This window comes from Erpetoichthys calabaricus, chromosome 11 (genome assembly GCF_900747795.2).
Source record: "Erpetoichthys calabaricus chromosome 11, fErpCal1.3, whole genome shotgun sequence".
Taxonomy (NCBI): domain Eukaryota; kingdom Metazoa; phylum Chordata; class Cladistia; order Polypteriformes; family Polypteridae; genus Erpetoichthys; species Erpetoichthys calabaricus.
In genome coordinates, this window is record NC_041404.2 from 81,135,061 (window position 1) to 81,151,329 (window position 16,269).

Below are 16,269 nucleotides of genomic sequence, written 5' to 3' on the forward strand. Positions count from 1 at the left end.
TGTGTTTTTCCCAGTTGATTCTGGGGTTCGTCAGGGTTGTGTTCTTGTTCCTACTCTGCTCAATGCTTATATGGATTGGGTGTTGAGCAAGGTCGTGGGGTCCAGCAGCTGTGGGGCATCTGTTGGTGAAGAAAGATTCACGGATCTTGACTTTGCTGTGATCTTCGCAGAGTCAATGGAGGTTCTGATATGGGCACTTGAGAAACTGAGCAAGGAGTCTGAGTGTCTGGGCTTGCGAATGTCCTGGATACAAACCAAGATCCAGGCCTTTAATGACCTCTTGGGCACAGCCATCAGCAGTGTGTCTGCTTGTGGAGAGAGTGTCGACCTTGTTGAGAGGTTTACTTACCTTGGCAGTGACATTCATGTCTCTGGTGACTCTTCCTATCAAGTCAGGAGATGGATTGCGAGAGCATGGGGGGTCATGAGGTTGCTGGAAAGGGGTGTGTGGCGCTCCTGATGTCTATGCAAAAGGACGAAGGTCCAAGTCTTTAGAGTTCTGGTACTTCCTGTCTTGCTATATGGTTGTGAGACATGGACACTATCCAGTGACCTGAGATGAAGACTGGACTCCTTTGGTACTGTGTCTCTTCGGAAAATCCTTGGGAATCGTTGGTTTGACTTTGTGTCGAATGAGCAGTTGCTCATGGAATCACAAATGAGGCACATTACCTGCATTGTGAGGGAGTGCCAGTTATAGCACTACGGTCATGTGGCGCGTTTCCCTGAGGGTGATCCAGCTTGTAAGATCCACATTGTTGGGGACTTGAGTGGCTGGACCAGGCCAAGGAGTTGCCCACGTAACACCTGGCTGTGGCAGATAGAGGGTCAGTTCTGGAGGGTGGGCGTGTCTTGCTGGGGGGTTGTCAACTGGGATCCCGAGTTATTTCGTCATGTAGTGGGTGCGGCAAAGCACTGTACCAGTGTATGCTCCCCAACTTGACATCACTTGACTTTGTATTTTTGTCAACATTTTATGTTAATAAAAATTTGATATGAAGAAACTGAAAATTCTGACTTTAATCTCAAATATTTCTGTACAGTGCATGCCACATTTGGGGTACCATGCCTACTTGTATTGATGTAGCAGGGGAAGGTGCCTATCTTGGCACAATATGGATCGAGACAGGAAAAAACACAGGACAGGTCACCAGTTCATAATATAATTACAATAGAAAACAAAGTACTATTCAGTAAGATCTCAAAGCATCATTCTATAGAGCAGAATTATAGAGTGCTGCTTGAAATTCCCGGATTCAGCGGGTTGGACAATGGATGGATGGATGGATGGATGCTTGAAATTCCTGAACCTTTATTGTATTTCTTTAAAGGTTAATATTTTACTATGAAATATTTTTATTCATTAAAACCGCCCTTTATTTTCAAAAGGAAAGGGTTATTATTCTCAGATTATGTTCACAGTTTACAGGAATAGATGACTACAACAGAAAAAGAAATGGGACTGGCTGATGTACTAAAACAGCTTTATCATCACTACGCTAATTACAGTTTCCCTTATGGACACAAAAACAGGTTAGTAAATCGTTCAAAAATAAATGCGATAATTAAAAAGTTGGCCTTAGATATGTAGTTGAGTGTTAATCTGAATAAAAGTATACTCTTTCCAGTGAATTCACAAGCATATAATATTAGATTGGACACCCTACCTTTTACCATAGCAGATCAGTTTAAATACCTAGGGGTAAATATCACAAGTAAACATAAAGCTCTTTATCAACAAAATTTTGCCGTCTGTATGGAAAAAATTAAGCAAGACTTGCATAGATGGTCAACTCTTCATCTCACTCTAGCCGGAAGAATTAACGTTGTTAAGATTAATATCCTTCCTAAACTTCTTTTTTTATTTCAAAACATTCCAATATATATCAATAAATCGTTTTTTAAGCAATTAGATTCAACAATAACTTCATTCATTTGGAACTGAAAACACCCACGTATCCAAAGAGCGACCCTACAAAGACCTCAGGCAGAAGGTGCCATGGCTATACCTAATTTTCAGTTTTATTACCGGGCAGCAAACATACAAGCCATAAAAACCTGGACACAAAAAAATGAACTTACACAGGCTTGGTCCACAATAGAAGTAAAATCCTGTAGTACTTCTTTATACTCCCTGCTCTGCGCTCCAATAAATGCAAGTTATCGCAAATATACTAATAACCCAATTGTGCTTTACTCACTCAGAATATGGAACCAACTTAGAAAGCATTTTAAGATGGAAAATCTTTTTTCCGTGGCACCTCTGCAAGAGAACCACCTCTTTCAACCCACGCAAACATATCCAGTTTTTAATACCTGGAAAAGTTTTGGGATTAAAATGCTCAGAGATCTTTATATAGACAACATATTTGCATCTTTTGAACAATTACGTTTAAAATTCAACCTCCCAGCTACACATTTCCTTCACTATCTTCAAATTAGAGTTTTCCTCACCTCATACCCTCCACCATGCTGGAAAAAATACTGCTCAATTTCGAGGAATTAAACACCATTTCCGCATTATAGAAAATCTTATTAGAGTCCCTACCTTTCAAAGACCCAAGAGGTCATTGGGAAGAAGATCTCTTAATCAATATATCAGAAAAGGAGTGGAAGGTAGCAAAGCAGAGAATTATTCAACTAAAAATTATATATCGAGCTCATCTGTCTCGCTTAAAACTGTCCAAAATGTTTCCAGGGCAAGATCCAACCTGCGAACGCTGCAACCAAGCTCCTGCCTCACTGGGTCACATGTTCTGGGCCTGCACCAGACTAACATCATTTTGGACCAAAATTTTTAAGTGCCTTTCAGACAGCCTTGGGGTCACAATCCCTCCTAACCCATTAATAGCTGTGTTTAGTGTTCTTCCAGATGGACTTGAAGTGGTGAAGGACAAGCAAACGGTGATTGCATTCACTACACTTTTGGCACGCAGACTTATTTTGTTAAATTGGAAGAATCCTAACTCTCCTCTGATAAGTCAGTGGGAAACCGATGTTTTATATTATTTGAAATTGGAAAAAATCAGATTCTCAGTTAGAGGATCTGTATAGAATTTTTTTAAAACCTGGCAGGATCTAATCAATACTATTTTAGAATAAGAGAAATAACTATTACCGCATTTACTTCCCTTCTCCATTTTTTATTTACCTATACAGTATATATTTCTTCCTTTCTTTTGTTTATTGTTGCCTTATTAAACAGCCCTAAGCAATTCTCCTTTGGCTAAGCTCTCCTTCTCAGGGGTAGGGTTTGATTTGTCTTCAATTTTTTTTTGTTATAAATTGATCTATTTGTATGGAATGATTACAATAAAATTAATACATAAAATAAAAAAAAAAAAAAAGATATGTAGTTGAGTGGTGACTGTTATATTTGTGAGTCCTAAAGCACAAATCTCAAAAGCACTTACCCCTTGGGGGGGGGGGGGGGGACCATGGGATTCCATCAAAAAAAGCGGTTAGATACAAAAATGTTCACAATACAGTAGAACCCATATAAAATATAATATTTATTATCATAAAAAGTAAGCACATGAAGCACTGTAGAGCACATTAGGCACAAAGGACTTGGCTACAAGGCCAATCCAAAGTAAACAAGTCCCAATATGCAACCAAAGGCAAAGTCAAAAAACAGAGCAAAATGGACCAAAATCTAAAGAATCAGAGTAGCAAAGACACAAGTAACACTCACCAACTCTCTAGCGCATTCAGAATGAACTACCAGGAACTGTGGGAGACCCTCCGGATTTATAAGGTGAAGGGCACTTCCTTGTGGTGAATGGCAGGTAGCTCTGCTTCTTGGGGGACAGCCCACAAAACACATGGAACATAACGCAAGCATATAAAACAAAGCAGACAATAAACAAAAGGAACATTAACATACCTCAACAACTCAAAAATGAACAAAAAAGACATCAGACAAGACTTTGAACCCAGGGAAGGGGAGAAACTCTAACTGAGATATAGCAATAATGTATTATGTCAAGGTAAATAAAGTTTACACAGGTCCTCATTGGAAAGAATTTTCATTCCAACATGGCTGGACATGGTTATAAAGCAATCATCCTGCTCCTGGCACCCATGACCCCAACAGGGCTGCCCCTTTAATACTACAATTTCCATGCACCACTGTGGGTTTCCAAATGGGAGCTACTCATGAAGGATGCTGCCACCTAGTATACTGAGGGAACACATGGGAGCAGACTCCCACCATATGCCTGCCTTTCAGGGGGACAGCATTTATCCTGGCCAGGATGCAGGCCCATTGCTGCTTTAAATGATGGGCCTTTGTTATTCTACTGTTCATTTTTAATACTGTAGTTCTATTATTTTTTGAGGCTGGCATTAAGATTTTCAATTCAGTCAAAGTAAGTTAAAATGAACTTAATATTTATAAAAAAAAAATAGATGTAATCCCTGCGTGGAGTTTGCATGTTCTCCCCGTGTCTGCGTGGGTTTCCTCCGGGCGCTCCGGTTTCCTCCCACAATCCAAAGACATGCAGGTTAGGTGGATTGGCGATTCTAAATTGGCCCTAGTGTGTGCTTGGTGTGTGGGTGTGTTTGTGTGTGTCCTGCGGTGGGTTGGCACCCTGCCCAGGATTGGTTCCCTGCCTTGTGCCCTGTGTTGGCTGGGATTGGCTCCAGCAGACTCCCGTGACCCTGTTGGGATTCAGCGGGTTGGACAATGGATGGATGGATGGATGGATGGATAGATGTAATGTTAGACTATAGGTTAAAAAGACACCGCTGCCCAAGACAGTACAAGTATTATTGTTTCTTTTCGCAGACAGGTCCTGTATTTTGATTAAATGTCAGATATGAGTCTGTGGTTGTCCCAAGACATTTGTAACTTTTAACAACCTCTTCTTCCTGGTGTTTGAATATATTTCTTATGGGTGAAGTTTTTTTTTTTTCTAAAATCAATTGTAATATTTTTGTAATATTATGTCAGGTCTGTCTATTTTGCAATCTAGCATACCATGCTATTCTGGACATTCAGCAGAAAAGCCATACAAATATTTTGTAAATATTACTGTGGTTATCTGTCTGACTAGTGACAATACAAATGATCTTTGCCTGATCAGTAGCATCTTCATCTCCTTTATATACACAACGTTAATCCAAGCAATTATAGTTAATATACACACAGGTATTGCAAACACGTTTCAAAAAATAAAGAACGACTGTGGTGACCTTTGGTTATTAATAAAATGATTCTTAGATTTTTTTGTTACTCATTAAATGTAGCAGAAGAAAGTTTGAAAAATTAGTAGTAAGTTTTCTAAATCATTTTTAAAATTAAAGATCTATTGCTGGAGTCATTCTGAATCACCCACATAACAATTAGGCGCCCTGGCCTGGAATTTCGTACTACCAGCTGAATACAGTACAGGTCCTTGGAACTATAAAGCTACGACGCTAATCAGTATTTTACAATTCATCCGCAGAATTTTTGCCGAGCAAAATTTGATTGTTAAAACTTTCAACACTGGCAATAAGCTTCTTTAAAATTATACAATGTCATGAAAAACAGGCTATGAACTCAGCGAACAAACCATCTCATTCGTTTATTTCAAAAGCTCCATAAACTACAAAATACGATTACATGAGTGTTAATAAAGTTTTTTTGGGAACATCTCCGTGCTCTTCATATCCAATCAGATTACAGAAATGGATATGCGGTGGCTCGTTTTGAAAGACTTTCTACACCAATCACAAAGCTCTCCGGTAATAGAAAGGCTAGAGCGGATAGGTTCGCGGAACTCCATCTTTGATGTCTTGCCAATCGATGGCTACCATTTACAGAAGGAAACCAATAATCATTCAGAAGGAGGGACCTGGTTTTCAAGGTTGCCAATCAATGCACAGAGAATGGGTAGCACTCGTTTCCTGGTGTGAAGGAGACGGTACAGGGCGAAATAGGACTCTTGGATTTTCCTATACTGTTAAAACGCGCAGTCACATAGATATTGGATTTATTCATTTAGTCGCTTGGATGGCAGGCTATTGAAGTACAACGAGCCGGAGAAGAAGGTCGTGTAAAGGTTACCTGTGGCCTCGGGTGGCATTAGGGCAGATTGACAGGTAAATACCACCGGCGAAAACGGCGAGCGATTGAAGCAGTGTACTCGAAATTCCAAGTATATCTCATCTCGCTAGTGTGTATGATAATGGGTCTGAAGGCTCATGCTTTATTTTCTTCAACTGCGCCCCCTGCCTTTGATTTTTGTAGCAAGCTGTACAATGGGCGCTGTCTAATCTGCCGGGGGTCGGCTGAATTTTGGTTTTGCCTTGGCTTGTCACAGTCGCTGTCTGCGGCCTTATAGTTCGGGTGATACGATCTCGTAAAGATAAGTAGTCACGATTTTCATCAAAGCACTCGTGCCTGTAGATTGGTATTGATTACTATGGTTACACACTGACGGATTTCCCACTGTATCATCTTCTCACGGATTTCCTTCACTGGCTATTATTGCTCAAGAGACACCGGCTTCTGTCAAGCACGCGTCTCCACCAACACCCACTTCTGCATCTTGTCTCGTGGCTACATATACAATGTCGAAGTGTCCAATTTTAACGGTATATCCGAGGGATCCTCAAACTCAAATGATTTTTAGTGAGGTGGTTGAGCGGGCCCACCGACCCAATCAAAATTATGTTTTTTATTTTGATGACCCCCACATTCAAAGAATAATTGAGGTTAAAAATATACAGCATTGACACGTTGTGTCTATATATTGAGTCTTGCATTAAAGATGAAATATGATAATAACACAAAGCTATTTTTTTATGCTGAAAAGGCAGAGCTGTTGATCTGTTGTTAACTTTTAAGGCTGTCATCCTGACAGAATGCAAATTCAACATGCTGACAGCTGGCCTTGTATCTTCAGGTGTCTGCAGAAATGGATGCCCTTATCCCGGTCATCAACAAGCTGCAGGAAATCTTCCTGACAGTTGGTGCTGAAGTTATTCAACTTCCGCAGATTGTGGTTGTGGGATCCCAGGTAAGTGAAACGTTTCCTTTGCATTTTTCCATCAATTTTTTTGCCTAGTTTACACTAGTAAACAATTTGAAGATATCTATCAGGTTGGAACATAATGGTGGTGTTATGTCTGTGGGGTGGGACAGTAATTCATTGCAAATGCCCTTGCCTCATAGCTTGCGGAGATGGAGTTTAAATCCTGGGCCTTGTTGTCTGTGTGGATTTTTTCCCTCTGGCTTCTCTGGTTGGCCTCCCACAGTTCACTGGTAACTGGAGATTCTAATTTGATTTGGTGTGGGTGATGGTAGGTATGTGACTGAGAGTGCCCTGGCACTGGTGTCCCTCCTAAGGTGGGTTCCAGCCTTGCACGTATGGGATTGGCTGTGACCACAAGTTGAATAAAATACGTACAGATAACACTTTGTGTGTCTGTTTGATCCTCATCATGCTTGTGGTTTAGTCCACCATTGCAGCTGTATATCCATAGTTTGAATTCACTAAAATCCCAATATGATCACAGGTCAGTTATTCTCTCCTTCTTTTATTAATTGGTTTTGGAGCTAAAAATGTGTCATAACTGTGTTCGATTTATGGCTTGGGCTTTTTTTTTAAATAACATAAGTATTTCATATTTCAGAGCAGTGGGAAGAGTTCAGTACTAGAGAGTATTGTTGGGCAGGACTTTCTGCCTCGTGGATCAGGCATTGTAACACGTCGCCCACTGGTACTGCAGCTGATTCATGTAGGGTCACCTGAGGATCGAAAGCAAGCATTGGCCGCTGGTGACAATGGTAAGATTGTGTATCTGAGACTGCTGTACACATTCATTTATACTGATTGGCTATGGAAAATTCCTCTTTATGATGGCTACATTTGATTGTGCTATCCTGTTATGACCATTATAGTAATGAAGGACATGGTATGGTAGTAAAGACCGCAATACTTTGCATTATGCCTCATGTAATATGAAAGGCAACATGGGTTTACACACAATTGCTTATACAGACAATGGTTTCATGCCAGTGGCAGCATGTTAGAAATGAACAGGCTTCTTGATCCACTGACAGTGACTCTCTTCTGCCATTTATTAAGTGGTAAAAATTTAACCATAGTGCAACCCAGGAAATTACAACCATAATGGCCAAGTAACCAAAATAATTTCATTTTTCAGTAATTGAACTCATTAGAAGGTCTTGGTCTTTAACAGTAGAGAATGAGAAGTACAAGAGATGGGAGAATATTCAACCTCCTCGGATTTGCCCAGTAAAGACCACTGGGATACATAACTATTCTGTAGCTAACCATGATGTTCACAGATATGGTCCTAGTTTAAAATGTAAATGTTAAATACATCTGAGATATGTGAATCAGTAAGGTTTACCGTATGCTTTAAGACATCTGAAGTAGTGTGATTTGTGGCGCTGTAAGTGGGATGTATTTTGCCTTTGCCTGCAATCTGCAGTGCCCCGCTGTGCTCTGGCAATAGGCTGAATTTAGGCATTTTCTTCATATGTAAAGTGTTTATGTGTCTTTATCTTTCTAACAGATAAATATTTCTTGTGTTCTTTCCCTCTGTTTCCCTCTCTCTCTCTTTTATTTTTAGAAAGAGGGGCAAAGCAAAATACAATCAACTGCCACCCAGGTCTATCACACTGTTCTAGAACATATTATTCTATTTTTGGCGCAGCACTTGCTTCTAAGTGTATTTCTGCTTGCATATATCACAAGGACGCTGTGCTGCATGTGTGTTTTGTCTCTGGTTGGTACATCACTGCACGTATGTCTGTTATGTATGTGTTGCTGAATTTCATAGCATAGTTTTCATCCCCTCATCAAGTATCACTACAATGGTTTGTCTTCCATTGTAAACTGGACTGGTGCTCTGTGACTTTTCTTTAGTTCCTGATGTGACTGAAACAGATCCACAGCACGCTCTTGAATCTTTAAATAGTCTATACCCTAATTTAATAAAGTAAACGCATTATCCAATTGACTTGCCATAAGACATCTGCCCATTAGCAACGTAAATAAGAGCTTTTTCCACACTGCTTCATTTTGGAATCAAATTCCAGGAATTTACTTTTGTGTTCGGGCACCACTATTTTTAAAAGCATAACAGCGTGCCCTCCTGTGGACCTACCAGTCTGGACATAAAGGACCAAAGAACTTGACCTATATACATCAGTAATGGCTTTATTGATTCCAGTAAATTAATAATGTACAATATCAATAGAAATAAAGAAGAAAATGAAGCCTTTTTGTGTCTGGTGACTGAAATTTGGGAGGGGCTTGTCTGCCTATTTTCACAATATATCAGTCAGTTTCCAGAATTTCGCAAAACCAAGTGTTCTCTTTTGCTTTTAACACTTGTTTATTCTTCCTTCCTACCCAGAGAGCATTCACAACAATATGTTTCTGAGCTGCAGACCCTGTTAGCTGTAGGACAAATCATTTAAACCCCAGCTTGGCGCAAAGCTGTGCTTTGGAAATCATGAGGTCATCTTAAGACAGCACCCCCTGGTGGCCTCTGGTGCATATACACCTCTAATGCCTATCCTCAACAGTATGCAGTAGAGCAGGGGTGTCGAATTCCGGTCCTGGAGGGCCTCAGTGGCTGCAGGTTTTCATTCTTACCATTTTCTTCATTAGTGACCACTTGTTGCTGCTAATTAACTTCTTTTGCCTTAGTTTTAATTAACTTGATTCAGGCCTCTAAGTTGTTTCTTTTTCCTTAATTAGCAGCCAAACAATAATGAGACACAAAACAAGCTGCCACATGAACAGCTAACCTGTGCCCATCACACAATATGTGGAAATAAAGAAAAGCAAAGGTCTTGGTAAGGCTGATCTGCTCAGGTCACCAAAACATTTTGACGGTGTTCTTAGAAAAAACAGAAAATCAACAGTTTTGGAAATGTCTGCTGTGGCAGAATGAGAGCAGCAACAAGCTGTGGAATTAAATAACGAGTTTAATTAACCCAAGAATTGGCTTCTCATTAATAAACTGGTTGGAGTGGAATTGATTTGAGTTTGAAGCCCCAATTTAGCTGGTCATCTTTTGGCTCATTTCACATCTCATTTCTGTTTTGCTGTCATTTAATGAAGAAACAAATCAATTCAGAGGACTGACTCTTTAAAAACAGGGCTATGAAAATGAAGGGAAAAGAAATTTAATTATCAGTGAAAGTTGGTCACTGATTAGGAAAAGAGTTAGAATGAAAACCTGCAGCCACTGCGGCCCTCCAGGTCTGTAGTTTGACTTATGTGCAGTAGAGGCTAGGAGGGTGTTGTTCCGTGTCGCAGTCTAGACCTTTGGGAGAGAAAGTTTAGCTTTCAAGCCATCTTTTGTACCCTCCCAGTCGCATTGGTGCTCTTAAAGAATTCACATTTAAGGTGTTTATATCTCCAAGGCAAACTTGAGCTACCTATTCACTGACACTGGGTTACAAATGAGGTCTCCATTTGCCTGTGTAGGCTTATCACTCAGTAAATGGTGTTTGCCTGATTATTTCATTGAACTCTACTACAGTCATGTCTGTTGAACCCTAGCAACTTCTTACAATACATATAACGCATTACATTTTTTCCTCATGTATCTTCATGCAGTGTTCTTGTTTTGTAGTCACACAGCACCAAGAATGCTTATAAAATACAAATACAGATTTGTTTTTGTGTATTTTTAGCTATAGAATATATGTAAATTAAATCTGATGTGAGTATTAATTACTTTTTTTTTCTTTTATCAGGAATAAAGGCAGAGCAATGGGGTACTTTTCTTCACTGTAAGAATAAGGTATTGAATCTGCTGCATGTTTTAAAGAAAGGACAATATTTTTCTTTTCTGATAACTTTGTCTGTTTGATCCTGTTCATGCTTGTCGTTCGTATACCTTTGCAGTGGCCCTATCCATAGTTTTGAATTTAGTAAAATTCCAAATTGGTTAATTTATGAATTGGCTTTGGAGCTAAAGTGTGTCATAACATAAGTGTGAAAACATAATGATGAGTAGCTGCTTTTAAAAATATGCCAGCTTCTACTAGCATACCGAAGAAGAAAAAACTGGCAGAATAACATTGTACATTTTGAGAAATCCTCCAATAAATGACACTCTCTTGATATAAACATACCTTGGATAGACAAGCAGCTATAGGCCTTTTGTATTTGGGACCCACATTCTGGTTTTAAATTGTATATGTTGCTGTATGTATTGTTACTGGATCAAGTTAAAAGAAGGTCAAACCCATTCAAAACTTATTAACTTGTGACATGATATATTGAATAGGTGAGGTGCAGGGCAGTCGGTTAATCTATGATGTTTGCTGTATTTTGCTGTGCATTTCTGTTTTTGTTTATCCTGCAGCTTAGCTTGTTAGTGTAGTTTTGGATATCACAGTTTCCCCCTTCAACACTTTTGAATATGTTAATTGAAGATGTTACTTAAAGTTAACTGGCATCACTGAATTGGCCTAGTGGAAGAGTGGGTTTGTGTGCAATGCAAGCTTACCCCCACCTCTGCCAGAATTGTCTCTAACCCCCCCCCCCCAAACAAAAAAAACCCTGTACTGGATAAAAGGTTAAAAGTAATCAGTACATAGAAGGATTATGGTTTAGGTATGAACTGACAGTGACAGGAGAACGGGCAGAATATGTACATTTAAAAAGTCCTACATGTGACAACTTGAAAGTAATTAGAGACCTGCAGTTTTGTCAGGTGTTTTAATATTTCCAGTATAAAACATCAAAATTCTTTTCTTGAAGTTGCATCATCTGTACATCAGAAGCCACTAAATTATACACATGCCTACTAAGAGAAATGCTTCAGTAAAGCCGTTCAATTCAATATTTTTCAGTGGTACTTGCTATAGTTTTTCAGACAGATATGGAAAGCAGGGAAACCGTATTAAATCAATCATTATAGTATCATTTGTGTGCAATAAGAAATTGTTTGTTTATCTTCTAGAGTCAGTTCATAGTTTTGTAAATGTGTTTTATGGAACATCTCTAGGTTACAAGCATTGCTGGATTCTTTCCATACTGCAACTTGCAGAACTTGTTTTATTGTGATGTGTGTGTGTCTTTCAAATTACTCTGCTATCTTTACACACCTGAACAAAAGCCTTGTGGTTGTTGTGTGTGTGTGTGTGTGTGTGTGTCCCCAACAATGAAATCTACAAACTCAAGACACAACAAAATTTTGTTATGCAAGACTAAATTAAAATGGTTCGTTTAATTAAGATTACTTTGAATATTTCTATCACATTAATTCTTTTTCTTTGTTATTTCAGTAAGTTTTCCAGTGTTTTTTAAATACTGTACAAAATGTAGAGTTTGCAGTCCACTCACAAAAAATTTAACAAGAATGTTTTTTTGAAAGCAAAGCAAGCAAATTAATAATGTGCCATTTTAGATTTTTACAGATTTTGATGAAATCCAACAAGAAATTGAGAGTGAGACTGAGCGAACAACAGGAAACAATAAGGTAAATCAAGTTTTTTGTTAACTGAGTAGGTAGTTTTCCTTAACTATGTAAATCTTTGCATCTGTAAGAGGCATATTCTGTCATTGAAGAAAATATTCCATAATTGCTTGGTAAATAATTTAATTTAGCATTTTCTAACCCTGGAGACACTATTCTTTCATTAATCCTGCTTTTTAAGCAAATATTAGTAATGAATAAAACCATTTTTTTTTCTCTTTGACATTTGTATCTGTTGTATCTGTTTTCAGTTTTTGCTTGTAACAAAAGCCTTGACTGTGAATAGGACCTCCTTGCCCTATTTAGAGTAGTCTAGTAATAATCACATTAAGGGACAGATTATAAACTGTTTGCAAATTCCTCTGAGAATTTCCAAGGAATGCAAAGCCTAGTCCTGTTCAGTTAAGGTTGACCATTTGATTGGAATGCCTTTGGCTAAGCCACAAAATAATCTAGAAAAAATTGCTATTTTTTTATTTATATATGCGTACATACACACAAATGATATTTATTCCAGTCCTGGCCTGGTTACACTTTGTATTGAGTTTGTATATTCTCCCAATGTATGCATGGATTTTCCTCCAAGCGCCTTGATTATTTCCTATATTTCCAAAGTTTATGTGTTAGGTTAATTGTTGACTTTAAATTGTCCCAGCCAGAATATATCTGTGTGAGTACACTCTGTCATGGGTTGATTATTTGCCTTTCATTTCATACCGATAGAATCGGCTCCAGCTCCTATTCTTGAACAGGATTAAGTGGTTTTGAAAGTAAATTGATAGAGAAATGTGTTTATGCATGTACATACCACACAATTTACCAGCTCCACAGCAATTTTATTTTTATACTCCTCTTCCATTCCCTCAGTGAAACTCCACATACATTTTATCCTACTTCTCTCTCAAACCATAGAACTTTTGGTGAGGGTGCAGGTTTTATGTTAAAACTTACAGAACCTATCTCTGCAGTACTGGGTGCAACTCTGACCAGCCCATTGCATGGTCCACTGATACTAACATGGGGCCACAAATTAACATAAACAACAACAAGTGTTTAGGAATGAGCAAGGATCACTGGACTACCCTGAGGAAAACCCAGGTAGATCTGATTTAACATTTATGCAACAAGCAATATTTTGCCAATGAAATGCCAGCAGTACTATAAACATCTTTTTATTTTACTAGGCAGAGCTGCCAAATTGTTTACGAGGAAATGTCCTTTCAGTGTACACTGTAGAATGTTAATATATAAACGTGTAATCATAAACCGCACTTGTTTTTTGTGAATGGAAACATGAGTGTTCATTTATAAATTTGAAGGTAACTTAATACTGCTTTAAATTGTTTTCTGCATTTTGTAATAAATACAAAAAAAAACACATAAGTAACATTTGACTGCTAATCTGTATAACTTTCATGATCTGTTTATTAATATGATGCATGATTTTAGGATAGCATCTTGCCAAAGAGGGAAGCTTAACCTTGTCTTACTTCGTATTAAGGGGGGGGGGGGGGCGGGGGGTGATACAGCACACAGGCACTAAGTGTATTAAAACATTAAGCGTATTAAACACAATTCAGTTGCCTCTGCTGGAACAACTAAGCACACGTGGCAGACCTTAAAGAAATGCACTTGCATGCAGCCTTTTCCAGACGTTTACTCCATCTTATTAACATTGAAGTTAAATAAAATACCTTAAGTAAAATAAACAACTCAGAGGGTTTTCAAATGTTAACCTGATTTTTAGTGGCTGATACATACAGAGTGCAGGAAGGCAAGGAGTAAAGTATTTGATTATTTACAGCTCATGCTGCAAGTACGTTGCTAACCTCATGAAAGAATGATGGGAGGCTCTGTTAAGGACAGACCCAATCTCATGTTACACCTTCTAGCCAAACGCTACCTTACCATAAAGATAAACAGCAAGAGAAATGCAGACGGATATTTTACTTTTTAATTTTGTCGTCTTCTAAAATGTTTACTTCATATTTCACAAGTATCAGCTTATGAAAGAAACCAAAACACAATTTTTCACTCTGTAAAATAATTCCCACTTGTCTAATCTGGCAAGCCATCAAACAGGTCGACTAATTAAAGCTGGTGTCACCCCCAGACCTGGTGGGTTTCTAGGTCACTTTCACTTGCAGTCTCCTAGAGGCTGTTTGCTTTTGTTCTTTTTTTTATTTTTAATGTAATGTCAGTCTTGTTAATTTTACCACCCTTATTTTAAACAGATGGCTGGCACTAGATCTCCGTCTGCTAGTGTAGAATTTAATAATGTGACTTATACTTCTCTTTGAAATGCAGAAAGGCCCTTACTGCTGCCATTACTTTAGTGCACAGGAGCTGGTTAATTTAAATTTTTTTTGCTTTATTTTAATTCAATTTATATTGTGTTCATTGTGTGACCACTAATATCTCTTAATGTTGTATAACTTGGAAGAGATTTAAAAAGAATAACTGATATTCCCAGCAAGAAAACTCCATTAGATTCCCTAAAACAATGACTTTGAATTAATGATAAATATGTTGGTGTCTAGTCTCCCATGACCCTGAATTGGATTAGTTGAGTTTCAGAACATTATTTAATATATTAAAAGACTGCAAGACACATGTAAAAATATATACAGTTAAAGAACATGTGTGAAGAATATTAGGGTTTAATTACGAGTCATTAAATTATCTGTGAGTTATTTAACCAATACCTGAAATAACTGAAAAAGTGTGTGCATTAGGGGAGAGATTGTAAATGTATTATAATTAAGTGAAAGTGTTTATGAAACAATATGATAGATAACATGGGGTTGGGGGGGAGTTGGTCACGAGTCTGAAACTGGCCTATTCTAGTTTATTTTAAATCTTTTACTCAGGCTCAAATATACAGAGAATTGCCTAGCCCAAATCTGAAGGCTTTGAAGTAGGAAGATGGGCAGGTGTTTATAGTGTCATTATGGGCACTTGTATATGAAGAATTGGTTTGTTCTTATAACTTGAATTTGCATCTTTCTTTCCTTTAGGGGATTAGTCCAGAGCCAATACATCTAAAGATCTATTCTCCACATGTACTGAATCTTACATTAGTGGATCTACCAGGCATCACCAAGGTAGCGCAATATAGTTATAGCTGTTGTGACTTGACAGAAGAGCGTTGAAATAATGTTTTGAGTGTTAATTGAAGATGTTGAAAAGTTATTTTCATTGTGATAATTGTCAGATCCATGATAACTGTTTTGATATTGATATTTTCAGGTGCCCGTAGGTGATCAGCCACAAGACATTGAGGTCCAAATAAGGGAAATGATCTTGGCATACATAGGAAACCCAAATTGTATTATTCTAGCTGTTACTGCGGCAAACACAGACATGGCTACATCTGAGGCGCTAAAATTGGCCCGTGATGTTGACCCAGATGGTGAGATTGCCTTAATTTGGCAGTATTAAGGATTTTCTGTCGTGTAATCCTCTTTTAGTGAGTGATAGAAACAAACAGATGCCTTACATCATATTGTAGAGGGATCATAGTAAAAGTGTTGATACTTAATGTCTTTGTGACCTGCAAGTGAACAAAAATTACAGCCTTTTTACTTCTATACCACCAGGTCGTCGGACACTAGCAGTAGTAACAAAGTTGGATTTGATGGATGCTGGGACTGATGCCATGGATGTTTTAATGGGCCGTGTCATTCCTGTGAAACTTGGCATCATTGGAGTTGTCAACAGGTCAGTCAGTTGGAGACGATTGTTTATGATATATACCTTTTGAGTTCTCCAGTAGCTCAGTTATGAGTAATTCTAATATGAGCCCAT

General features: G+C 38.3%; 1 protein-coding gene across 3 annotated transcripts in view; it reads left to right on the forward strand.

Moving 5' to 3' along the window:
• The first annotated feature begins 5,871 nt into the window (after positions 1–5,871).
• si:dkey-32e23.4 (dynamin-1-like protein) overlaps positions 5,872–16,269 on the forward strand; it is a 31,861-nt gene continuing 21,463 nt past the window's right edge. For 2 of the 3 annotated variants that reach the window (XR_007936296.1, XM_028813453.2), the window contains exons 1-9: positions 5,872–6,087; positions 6,894–7,007; positions 7,624–7,777; positions 8,590–8,628; positions 10,733–10,779; positions 12,394–12,465; positions 15,480–15,566; positions 15,712–15,874; positions 16,062–16,182. Coding sequence is in view for 2 of the 3 variants with exons in the window: in XM_028813453.2 (XP_028669286.1) it covers positions 6,906–7,007; positions 7,624–7,777; positions 8,590–8,628; positions 10,733–10,779; positions 12,394–12,465; positions 15,480–15,566; positions 15,712–15,874; positions 16,062–16,182 (785 nt within the window). In the remaining variant the exon portion in view is untranslated. The remainder of the gene's footprint in view (positions 6,088–6,893; positions 7,008–7,623; positions 7,778–8,589; positions 8,629–10,732; positions 10,780–12,393; positions 12,466–15,479; positions 15,567–15,711; positions 15,875–16,061; positions 16,183–16,269) is intronic. The other variant, XM_028813454.2, reaches the window with a different exon arrangement.